A 13,420-nucleotide genomic window follows, 5' to 3' on the forward strand; every position below is an offset into this window, starting at 1 on the left:
TGCCGTTGAAAGTCCCAATCCTCAGGGGTTATTTTTTGTTCCTTATTGTTTAATTACATTTATCATTGTAAGCCTTAAAACTTTAAACTTTTTTAGCAACTTCTGATTTTTGGAAATTAGATCACTGGAGTGTCTTTATTTTGAAACCATGGGAAAGGTCACATAGGGTACAGAACTGGTAATACAGTTCACAAACTCACACGCACTTAAGGCGTAGTTGTCCAACGTTAAAGGCCGTATCAAAGTCTAAGTCCAGGTTTTTCCTTCACTATTACATGCTGTCAGCGCTGTATAAACTATATGTAGCATCAGCTTTATACACTATACAACACTGTGTTCCAGCAGTGGTATAGGGACTTTTTGTCCTGTTCCTGGAACAAAATCAACTGCTCAGCCATTCATAGGAAGCTTTTCATGTTATAAATGAAAACAAGACTTCTTCTGAAAGGGATGAGGTGGAGATCATGACATCATCCACCCACCTATTCCATCAGAGAAAGCCTTGCATTCATTCATAAGTCAAGTTTGGTCCAAACAAAGTATCTAAAGCTAAATTAAATCTGGAGTTACGTTTTAAACATGCTCTAGGCACAGTTGATGGAGAAATTTTATATATCTTGCCGACTACATAACTTAGATATATGAGGGCAGAGCGGTTATCCTGTACCTAGTACGTGATCCGACACTTTCAGGTAGGGGGAGCGAGCGCGTGCCGCCCGCGCCACAGCTGTACTGTGATTAGACACAGCACAAGCCAATCAGCGGGCGTCGGCACCCCTGACGATCAGCAAGGAGAGACACAGAACAGAGCTCTGCCTATGTAAACATGGCATAGCTCTGTTCTGTCAGCAGGGATGTGATGATATTTCTTTCCCTGCAAAGCAGGGAATAAAATCCAGCACATCCCTTAGTAAAAACAGCACATAATAAACACAAAAACACTGGTTAGGCACACAATTAACCCTTTGATCACCCAAGATGTTGCACCCCTTCCCTGCCATTGTCCTTAGTACAGTGACAATGCATATTTTTAGCACTGATCACTGTATTAGTGTCACTGGTTCCCACAAAGTGTCAAAAGTGTCAGTCAGTGTCAGACTGTCCACCGCAATATCACTATAACTTTTGAGCAAACCAATCAATATGCACTTAATTGGATTGTTTTTTTTTTACCAAAAACATGTAGCATAATACATATTGGCCTCAAATTGTGAAGAAATGTGATGTTTTTAAAAAAAAAAAAAATATATATATATATATATATAGGGAAGTTTGCAGACGACCGCTATCCGGGGGCAAGGGCTCATGCAGCTGATGCATACAGGCTGTTATCAGTGTGAGATGTGGTGAGTGTCCACTGCTAAGGGGAGCATGAAAAGGTGTGGTGAAGGCTGCTGATTTCAAGCTAAGGAACACGGGTGTTTTTTTAGCCAGGAGCATTTCAACCTTAAAGTTTTTTCCTTGCTTAAAGATTGGACACCATCGTTTCACCTCTTGATGTGAAAGAGACAGTTTTTGGATTATGAACCTTCATTGTATTGTCATAGGAGGATTAAGCGCTGCTGAGTGTGTTACACATTAGACTGTTGCCAGTATGGTGATCTGATTTGGACACATTTTTTTCATATATATATATATATATATATATATATATATATATATATATAGGATATGTTTTATAGCACAGAGTAAAAAAAAAAAATATATATATATATATATATATATATGTGTGTATATATATATATATATTTTTTTTTTAATTGTTGGACTTTTTTTTTGTTTATAGCACAAAAATAAAAAAGTGCTGATCAAATAGCGCTAAAAGAAAGCTCTATTTGTGGGGAAAAAAAAGGATATACAATTCATTTATGTACAGCGGTGCATGGCCGCACAATTGTCAGGTAAAGTAAAGGAGTGCCAAAAAGCAAAAAATGGCCTGGTCATGAAGGGGAGGGCAAGTGGTTAATTTGGCTCACTAATACATAAGAATGCATCTTAAGCATGGTTAAGGAACCATATAAGGGTGGTTTTACTTTGGATGACTTATATTGATACTATATCAATGTCATTACGAACTGACCAAATGGCCAAAACCACCAAGCCTCTTCGGGAAATGTGTGCTAACTTCCTTTAAAGGTAATACCACTTTCCAAAGAGTTATGATTGGTCAATACTTACCCACTAGTCCTGTATATACCACAGCCAAAACTTTTAATAGTTAGTCTCTGACCAGAGCTGCATTATTAATGCATCTGGTTTGATCATCATCCTGCCAACCCGAAAAGACAGGGAGGACTTCTTGGTGAAAGACATCTATAGCTGAGTATTCTTGTTACATTTCCCAATATGATTACATTTGTTATCTTTATCAGTTATTATTTAATTAAATGTTATATATCTGCAAGTGTTTGTGTCATATCTCTTTGAATATCTCTAAAACCCCAAAAACGTAAACTATCAAGTAACCGTGATAAAACAGCAGTGCAAATTAATTTCTTTGGACACTGAAGGTCCTACAGGGATGCAACGCAAAGCACATCAAACAACATCATTCCCATGGGACCACTGAAATTAATGGCTAAGTGTCTGCACTAAATTATGCAGACACTAAGCCATTTATGAGGTCAGACGCTACTGATAAAACTCGTAGGTTGGACCTCCAGGACAGGTCACTTCCACTGGTTGGAACGCAAGTGGAACGCTAACCGACATTCCTAGGGTAAAAAACTTGCTTGTGTTTTAGATTTTAATGTAAGTGCATTTCTATTTTTTTTTTTCATTAAATCTTCCTGACTACACTATGAGAGACTTCCCTTTCTCTTTATAAATAGATTATCTGTCATACCATCGAGAGTCTTAAAGGTGAAGAGCCACTTAAAGGTGCAGTTGGTCACATATTTATCCATGTGTACAAGGATAACTAGGAGATGGATCAGAGATTGGTTGGAACCTATTGGTTGCCAACTTATGCATAAAGCACATTTGACTTCCTTTTTAACTAAAAGGAACAGCTTCTGGTGAGTGTGGTGTGCTAACAGTGGGAGCAGAGGAAGAGCACAGTTGTGATGGCACGGTATAATCTTCACAATTCTTGGGAATTTTATTTCACTGAGCACATTTTCTGTAATAGTGCACTGGTGGTATCGCATGGACCTTTTTTTTCCATTATTTTATATAACTAATATAAATATATTTATATAATTTTTGTGTTTGTATTATACAATAATTTGAAGTGTCTGAGGGCACAACACTGAGATCAGATTGGTAAGATATATTAGAGCGCAGTCCCTTTGGGACATTGTGCTTAGTCATTAGCACTAAGGCCAAGACTGGTTGCTCAAGTATCTACATTAAGTGGGTTTTCGACTCGATGTTATGCAGGGGACAGCTGCTGAGGACCTTTGGTCTAGGGAGGCAAGCACAACCAAACACATTTTTTTTATAGTAGAGACAATTTTCTGTTGGTTAAAGTGGGTTAATGTTGCTGCATTGATTGGTAGTAATTTTACCCCTTAATGACCAGGCATTTTGTGCCATTTACTTTAACGGACGTGGGATGGACTTGTGAAATGAACAGGGTGACCTGTGATCCTATATAGGAGGATCACAGGCGATCTGTTACCATTTCAGAGAGAACAACGGCCTGCTGTGTTTACAACAGCAGACCGTCGTTCTCTCTCAGAGGGGAGCGATCGCGGGTGCCTTGCGGCAATTGCTGCCGCCGGCCCCGAGGATCGGCATCTCCACTGCCAAGTGGGGGGCGGCTACGCGCCGCCGGCAGCGTGCGCTCACCTCCAGGAGCGCTCCCGTGAACCTGACGTACCCATACAACAGTATGCGCAGCCGAGCCAGCCTGGGGCGGGCAGTCGGCAAGTGGTTTGACACTCTGATGGCGGGGAAGCTATATAATGGCCACCATGTGTCACCAACTGCAAGCTGGCCCTGTGAGCAAACACCCTTCTCCCTCCCAATTCAGTCCACATGGTGCAAGAGTAATAATAAAACTGCTAGCAATGTTAATTTCATTATGGTGGAGAAATACTCGTTACTGGGTGAGAATTACTAAAAGTAAGAGGTAAAGGGGAGCAAAGGGTAGAAAAAGGACTCCATTGTGGCTTAACATTAGAACCTTTATCTTGCAGTACTGTTGCATGAAGCTTGCATGAATGTGTTTGCATTATTTGCTTTTAGGTGTTTAATATTCATCCAACAATTTAAAGTAATATTAAACCCTTGGTGTAATATTGCTTTTTATGTAAAGTTCCATGTAGTTTTTATGGCATTTTTTTCCTTCCTTTCCCCTTCCCTCTGTGGTCTCTCTAGCTCTCCTAGCTAGAGTAACCACTGAGAGAAGGGGGAAGGAAGATATCTTCCCACAGGCCTCCCCTCTCCCAACAAGTAGCCTCAGGGGCAGCAACTCCCCTCCCCGCCCTATCACCGGTCTGGTTTTAAACTTGTTGGGAATCTCTTTGGAAATACCACACTCCCAAGATTCACAGAGAGTCTTTGGTTATCAGTCTGAAGCCACTCAGCCAAGCATTCCCTACATGCCTTTTAATTGTTGGTGTCTGGTAAACAACCATGTCTACACCATTGAGCACTCAGGTGATGCATGCCACACTCTGAGGAGTTTTGAATAGCATTTTTCCAGTTCGTCACAACATTTGGGACGGATTTGAATTAACCAGAATTTTTATATGGGACTTTTTAGTCACATAATTTTGTATGTTCTTTTCAGAATATGAAATTGTTTTGACTGCATTGGTATTTGCATGGTCAATTATCATATCACAAACGTCACGTTTGTAACAATTGTTATCCAAGTGCAATATTTGTAAGAAGTTTGAGTGGCCAGTTATGTGTGTTTGCACCTAATACCATCACTTTGTTTTTCTTTTTGCTATTTTTTTGTGATTTTTTATTGCTCAAAAAATATTTTTATTTTATTTATTTTTAAAGATAGCACACCAGTTCCTTTCACTTCTCTCATTTTCATCTCCCGGTAATCAGGGAGTTCCAGGTGCAGCAATCTTTAAGATTGGCTAGCCCATCCTTAATTTTTTCCTTTATGTAGATAAATATAAACTGTGCAGCTCTGACTAAAGTTTGCTAATGTCCTTGCTATAAGTGTAAACTTTCAATGTATCACCTGAAGCCTGGCTGAAAAACTCCCAGCAATGGTATCATCCCATCCAGCATTGTTGCTAAGACACTTCCAGCTGTTACTGCTCACACCCATCATTACAGGGGCGAGCTCTCAACCCCCTTGCACATGTGGTCCACCATCTCCTCTGTTGCAGCATCACTGAGCTCAGAGATAATGCAACGTGGTAGAGAGAGCGCATGCAAGGGGGTGTAAATCAGCTGGAAGTGTCTTAGCAATGTCCTAGCAACAAGGCAGAAGGGGATGTCATTTCTGGGAGTTTTTTTGGGCTGGGATACAGGCCTAAACTGATATCAGGGGCATTATTTAATTTTGTACAAAGCTGCACAGTCATAAGCAGTTTTTGGTAAAGGAGAACTAACCATTTAAATGCTGTACATACTAGTACAGGAGAAATCTACAAGAAATTATTTCTGGCATCCAATAAATAATGTTTGGTATTGTCCATGAAAATTGTACTTTCAAGTTTTACCTTGTGATTTTGCAAATCTCAAACACAAGATCACTTTGCTTGAATTAATATTCCAAAAACCTTGATACATAAAAAAAAAAAAAATCAATAGACCTTCCTTGAATTTTCATGGGAAAGGTTGTAGGATAATTAGCGTTTGCTCTGCCAAGAAAATCGTTGCGCATGCAGCACACCTTGATCAAATGTCATCCCAAAGGTGCAAAAACCTACTTTCAAAGGCTCCTCAAAAATTAATCCACTTTCCTGGTGGGAGATTAGGACAAATTGATTTGCACATTGGTAAAATTATTAACATTTTAGCTGACGCTACATGTTGACCTGAATAAAACATACTTCCATTTCTCTCCTTAGCCTGCTGCTATTATAGATCATCCACCTTGGAAGCTTGTGTGGAATATGAAATGAGGTTAAAAACATTTTTTTTATAACAATCCATCTGTAGACATCTTGGCTGGATCTTAAAGTCTGATCAAAGGACTGCTTTGTAGAGGAGAAATGAGTTCACTCGAAGGGGCTTCATTGAAGATTTGGTAGATTATTATTATTATTATTATTATACAGCATTTATATAGCGCCAACAGTTTGCGCAGCGCTTTACAATGTGAAGGAAGACAATACAGTTACAATACAGTTCAAAACAGGAGGAACTAGAGGGCCCTGCTCATTAGAGCTTACAATCTAGAAGGGAGGGTCAAGTGAAACAAAAGGCAATAACTGTGGGGGATGGGTTGATGGAGAAAAAGGAGGTACATTTGTTAGGGGTTGGTAGGATAGGCTTCTCTGAAGAGGAGGGTTTTCAGAGATCGCCTAAAAGCTAATAGAGTGGGGGATAATCGGACAGATAAGGGTAAGGAGTTCCATAGGATTGGAGAGGCTCTGGAAAAGTCCTGGCGGCGAGCATGGGAGGAGGTGACGAGGGGGCTAGAGAGCAGGAGGTTTTGAGAAGAACGAAGAGAGCGATTAGGTTGGTATTTTGAGATGAGGCTAGTGATGTAGCTGGGGGCTAGGCTGTGGATTGCTTTGTAAGATGTTGTAAGTATTTTGAATTGAATTTGTTGGGTGAGCGGAAGCCAGTGGAGGGCTTGACAGAGAGGAGCAGCGGACATTGAGCGATTGGTGAGGTGGATGAGTCTGGCGGCAGCATTCATGATGGATTGAAGGGGTGATAGCCTGTGTAGAGGTAAGCCAATGAGAAGGGAATTGCAGTAGTCGAGGCGCGAGATGACCAGAGAGTGAACTAGGATTTTTGTTGTGTCTTTGGTTAGAAAGGGGCGTATTTTGGAGATGTTGCGGAGGCTGAGGCGGCAAGATTTGGACAGCGATTTGATGTGGGGTTTGAAGGAGAGTTCAGAGTCCAGGACAAAACCTAAGACCTTGGCATGCGGGGATGGGCTGATAGTAATGCAGTTGATATTGATGGAGAAATCAGGGGAAGGGGCACGCGGTGGAGGAAAAATTATAAGCTCGGTTTTGGATGGATTGAGTTTGAGGAAGTGGTGAGACATCCAGACCGATATATCTGATAGTAAATTAGTGATACGTGAGGAGACTGAGAGAGTGAGCTGAGGGGTGGATAGATAGATTTGGGTATCGTCAGCGTAGAGATGGTATTGGAAGCCGTGGGAGGCTATCAACTGACCTAGAGAGGAGGTGTAGATTGAAAATAGGAGGGGCCCAAGAACAGAGCCTTGGGGAACTCCAACAGAGAAGGGAAGAGGAGAGGAGGAAGTAGAATTGTAGGTAACGCTAAAGGTGCGGTTAGATAAGTAGGAAGATAACCAGTGAAGAGTACAGTCACGGAGACCAAAGGCGTAGAGTTTTTTGAGGAGGAGGGGATGGTCAACCGTATCAAAGGCAGCAGAAAGGTCCAGAAGTAGGAGTACAGAATAGTGTCCATTGGTTTTGGCCGTTAGCAGATCATTTGTCAGCTTTAGGAGTGCAGTTTCAGTGGAGTGTTGAGGCCGAAATCCAGACTGAAGAGGATCAAGGAGGCTATTCTCGGCAAGGTGTTCGCACAGTCGGTTGTAGACTAGACATTTGAGGAGTTTGGATGAAAAGGGGAGCAAGGAAATAGGGCATAGGTTGTTCAGATCGGTTGGGTCCAGTGAGGGCTTTTTAAGTATGGGGCTGACTAGTGCATGTTTTAGAGAGTTGGGGAAGATGCCAGAAGAGAGGGAGAGATTGAAGATGTGGGTTAGAGAGTGTAGAATAGGGCCAGAAGGTGAACGTAGCATTTGCGAGGGAACAGGATCCAGAGGGCAGGTTGTTAAGTGGATGCTAGCAAGTAGTTTAGCAACCTCGTCTGTAGTGGCGGGGTTGAATGAGGGAAGTAATGATCGCACTTGTGGGCGTGAAGCATAAGGCATGGAGGAAGGTATCTGAACAGCAACGATCTCCTTACGAATTGTGTCAATCTTCTGTTTGAAGTGGTTGGCAATCTCCTGGGCAGTGAGTGAGTCAGTGGGAGGGGGTAGTGGATATAAGGTATAAGTTACAAGAGACTATAGTCTCTAAACATTTTTAAAGACATAGGCATGCACCCAGGGTGTACATTGTGTGCCTGGGCACACCCTAATCAACCGGTGTGGTGTTAAACCCCTGATATTTCACCAAAGCCCCCCAATGGGGCTCCTTAAAAATTTGTAAAAAAATAAAAAATAATAAAAAAATAATAATAAAAAGAAAAACTAATGACACCATCCACTGTTCTACTGAAACCATCCACTACTCTATTGACACCATCAGTATATACTGTCTACATATGCGCACACATACAGTATGTGTTGGAGCTTTGAGGTGCACACCCTAATGCAATAGACTGTGCACACCTATGTTTAAAGATATCTTGAAAAAGTGGAAAAGATCAAGTTAAAGTGGAACTTTGGACAGGCAGGATTTTTAATGCAGAAGAGACATACCATGTTTCTTCTGCAGTAAACTTCCCTCACCTGTCTGTCTGGGCTGTGTGAATGTGCAGCTCAGTGTGGAAATTCGGCAATTCACGGGTGACATTATCCTGGGTCAACCAATTAAAATAGCCAGGGATCGATACCCGGAAGAGGCCAGGTTGAAGTAGTCAGCAGGGAGCTCTGTGGAATCACAGCGCTGGAAAACAGGTGAGTATAGTTCCACTTGAATGTAAATAATTCTACAAAAAAAAGTTTAAATCACAAAGCTAGCACACTAGGATAAGGATCCTTATTTTTTTTAAAAAGTAACAGGTGTTTTTAGTGACAGACCAATGAGTTGTGAAAACTATATTTACATGGTTAAAATAAAGATCCTCATTTGTTTGTTAAAGCTTGCGCCTTATGTGTCTTAAAAACATGCTTCTATTCATAAATACACATGTGCACTGCAAAAAATGTGTTTTGTTTCAGATCCAATAGTAAATTCATTCAATTTGTTTTGTCCTATTTGTTATGTTAGAATAATTATTTTTCATAATTTGCTTCATATAGTCTAAATGTGTTTCATATATTCAGATTCAGCTAGTATAATCATTATTTTCTAAAGGATTTGCATTTCTGAAGAAGACTATATTCGTTCTATTCTATTTTAATCTAATCTAATTCTATTATAATCTATTCTATTTTTTTTTATTCTATTGTTTTCTATTCTTTTTGTTATCTTATTTCACTTTTAAACCTTACTGTATTTATTGCAATATGTTTCCATTTCAAATTGGAATTCATTTTCATTTTCAAATTCAAATAAAAAAAAAAATAGAATTTTTCTAATTTGAATTCATTTTTTCAAATTCGTTATTTTGTTTTGTTATAATTTTATTTGGATTAATTGAAATTCATTACTATTGTGATTCAGAGGTTCAGATACATACATACAGAAGAAAAATGTTGTCCGGATTTCGATTTGTAACTAAACAAATTGCACATATCTATTCATAAGCAAATCCATGTACTGTTTGTGCTTCTACTGATTACTACTACTACACCTAACAGATAAAGCAGCCATATCTATAATAAATAATCAATATGAATTATATGAAATAATGACATTTAAAATGAGCCCTCACTAACCTCGGTTGCTGCTGGCATGGTGGAGAAATTCTATTTATAGACGTTCAATATATATTAGAAGCTGTGAATTCAGGCCTCGCTCTGCTAACTCCATACTTTTTATTAAACATTAGAAGTACTGTCAGGCTGCCAAATCACTGTTGGGAGGGGTAAACTGAGCTATGAAGAGAACGTAAAAATAAAACTAAGCTTCAGTTGCAAACTCTGAGGATGGATTAATCTATAGTGGCTACAGCTACAGTAACCAATAGGGTCTTCTTTAAACTTTCTTTACTGCTTGAATAATGTTTGAATAATGTCCATAGGCTCGGGATCAGATGGGCTTTATGCGCATACACCAAGTGAGCGATAATGTACGTCGGGCAGTTCCCTTAGCACATGCTGCTAGAGCAAGCCACAACCCCTCCTGCTCTCAATATTAGGAAGGCCTTTGATTCTGTTTCCTGGCCCTATTTACATTACACCTTTAAGAAATGGAGTTTTGGCCCCCATTTTATGGGATAGATTGCCCCACTATTTGACAAACTCCGAGCATACAGGAAATACGCAGGTTACAAATCTGACCCATTTAATATAGAAAGAGGCACACGCCAGGGCTGCCCACTCTCCCCTCTTCTATTTGCCCTCTTAATTGAATCACTAGCGCAACTTATTAGATCAGACCTGACACTAACAGGTTTAGAACTAGGGGCCATCAGCATAAATTTTGCTTATTTGCAGACGATATCTTCTTATTTTTGTCCTCTCCACAAGTCTCAGCCCCCAATCTCTTACCCATTCTCAACAGGTTTGCCACCATTTCAGGCCTGGTAGTCAATGCTAAGAAGTCTCTGGCGCTAAATTTATCTCTCTCCCACATAGAGCTAGAGTCTACACAAGCAGCATTTTCTTTTACCGGGGCCATGAAAACAATCCCATATCTAGGAATCCATTGCACGGCTTCTATCTATTTTTTCAGTCAATTATCCATCAATTCTGAGACAAGTGATGAACTTGATGGAGCAATGGTCCTCTCTCCCTTTATTGTGGTTAGGCAAAAGTAATTAAAATGGGCATCCTGCCCAAACTACTATATTTATTTAGAATCTTACCGATCCCTATCCCCGCCTATTACAACTACTTACGGCTTGTACAAAAACAGGCAGTAACGTTTGTCTGGGCCTCATCAAAACCCAGAATACCAAAGTGCTCATTTTACCTCCCTAAACTCCACAGTGGCCTTGGCTTTCCAAACTTTGCAACAAACTACAAAGCTACGCATATCGCTAGCTTACCCTAATACCTTGTGGGTGGTGATCGAATTAGTTGAATGTGACCCCCTATCAATCTCTCATTTACTATGGCTATGTCCTGTAGACTGCCCTAGCCTACACAACCCTCTCACCAAGCACCTTATTTCCCTTTGGGATAGGCTCAGGTCTACTTAGCACCTGCAATTTCCTCAACCCCCTCCTCTCCTTCCTGAAAAATTCAGCCTTCTACCCAGCGTGAGACTCCCCCGTGGCATTTAGTACATGGGCAATTGGGCATCCTCGGGCCTGTTTAGGTTACACAAACTCGTCATGTCTACAACTTTCCTCTCCTTCCCGACTCTTTGAGAGACCTTTGTATTACCCCAGTCAGAGCTGTTCCGATACCTCCAAATTAAATACTTTTACACGCCCAACATAAATGCAGATACTGCCCTAAACCAGTTCTTTATCTTTTCAATTCACATGTAAAAGGGATGCGCATGCTAGAGGATTGATTTAATGTCTCTATTCCCAGCTCTTAGTCAAACCAGACTCAGGTAAACCCATATACACTCAGAAATGGGAAATTGACATTGGGCGCACCCTCGACATTGCAGACTGGTCTGAGATATGGTCGGCAACCAAATAGTCTACCCCCAATGTACTAGCGGTGGAAGCGAACAATAAAGTGCTAACTTAGTACTGTCCAGAATAGCTAAATTCGTTCCCTCATACTCAGCTATTTGTTTTTGTGGCTGTTCGGAACAAGGCACTCATATGCATATTCGATACACCTGCCCAATAGTCCAAACCTACTGATACGATATCTTCGCTCATGCTTCCAGAATGTTCGAAACATTGGTGCAGCCGGACCCAATCATCGCTCTTCTCACCCTGAGACCCGACTGCGCATTCAGTTCAAGCTTTTTGCCCAACTCCTTACAGCTGCGAAAAAAAACTATAGCAAATGCATTGAAATTACCTTCTTTAGTTGTAGCTTAAGCAAAGCAAAGGTTGAATCATGCCATGATACATTCCAAGATGGCAGCAATAGAAAGAGACAAGCTCTCCAAATTTGACAAATGATGGCGTCCCTGGATAGCACACTGCTTGCTTCCGACTTTTGACAACATTGTCCTCTTGCCGTGATAGCTGACACCAGGTCGTTTTTGTTGCACGTCTCGCTGGCACCCAGGTCATATTTGTGGAGACCTTTTCTTCTCTTTCCCCTTCTTCTCTCGCCTTTCCTTCCTTCTCCTCCAATGGGTATGAAGCTCCCCCCACTTTATAGGACACAGACTTATTCCCTTATCCCCCTGTGGCAACTCCTTTCGACGTTGCTGAATAGCTTTACCTCGTCTGTGTCCTCTCTATAACAATAGTCCAGAACATCACTACCATCCACCAGTATATAGCAGTTTATAATTAGTAACAATAATACTGCAATGCATATACTATATTAATTTAACTCCTGGCTGTTAGTCATACCTCCTTGTGATTCCTTATTGCCATGCTTAGTCAACAACATACTGCTTTTCTCACAGAACTACTAGTTGCCTCTCTACAAGAACTAACCTATCTAGGCAATGTCTCCTGTGTTATTACTTTTGGTGAATTGTTACTCCAGTAACCTTATACAAGCACAAGTGGTTATATTTTGCTACTCATTGTAAGTTCTGGCTACCAATTAGCCTGCATTCTGTAGAGCTTCATTCTTAGTCTTTATATGTTTATTTGACACCTCTGGCATGCTTTTTTTTTATCTTGTAAACTCAGTAAAACTCTTTAACAATGGAATAATGTCCATAAGCTGGCCACAGTTCTACTTGACGCTCCTGTGTCATCCCCTGCACCAAACCCGAATAGACAACATACTTAAAAAAGCGTAAAATAGCATACTATTTATCAAACACAAACACTGTAAGAGAAAAAATACCTCGTTAGCAATACTGCTACATCATGATGCGCTGGATGGGAGTCACTCTTTGGATTTATACTTTTTTGCCATTTGCAGAAACTTGACAAAGTTTGATCTGCATGGTGAACGATTTTCAAGCCTTCCTAGGAGAAAAATATTGACATGTACTGTATATGCATATAGGGTTTTTATTCTCAGAAAATAGGTGCTCAACCACAACCGCCCAAAACCCCTATCCCCCACAAACACCCTCCAAAACTCATCAAATAGTGGGTGTGATCAAATTCCACTAACAGTGTGGGGGTGCCCTACGCACATAGTGCAAAGTTCAGGAGTGTGTTGCATAAAGAGTGGAGAGATCAGCCTGCTTCCACAGTTGCTTACCTCTGCATCCTCCATCTACATCTCACTTTCACCCCTGCCCCATCTTCTTCCCCCTCCTCAAACGCTCCACCATTTTCCACATGTCTTACTTTTATTGCTGTATTAAGCTGAAGCACCAAGCCAGGTCTAGTACACTGTAGGTGACTCAGACTTTCTCACTTGCAGGGAGATCATCCAGTGTGGTGTTGGCATCTGCGCACCACCTGTATC

The 13,420-nt window shown here is 40.8% G+C and overlaps 1 protein-coding gene across 2 annotated transcripts in view; it reads right to left on the bottom strand.

Annotated features, from left to right (window-relative positions):
• The window catches only part of ADAMTS12 (ADAM metallopeptidase with thrombospondin type 1 motif 12), a 788,736-nt gene that overhangs the window by 368,065 nt on the left and 407,251 nt on the right, over positions 1–13,420 (bottom strand). For both annotated transcript variants that reach the window (XM_082272461.1, XM_082272462.1), the window contains exon 6: positions 12,845–12,969. In XM_082272461.1, the coding sequence (XP_082128587.1) occupies positions 12,845–12,969 (125 nt within the window). The remainder of the gene's footprint in view (positions 1–12,844; positions 12,970–13,420) is intronic.

The sequence above is a fragment of the Pelophylax lessonae genome, assembly GCF_965119305.1.
Source record: "Pelophylax lessonae genome assembly, chromosome: 1".
NCBI lineage: Eukaryota > Metazoa > Chordata > Amphibia > Anura > Ranidae > Pelophylax > Pelophylax lessonae.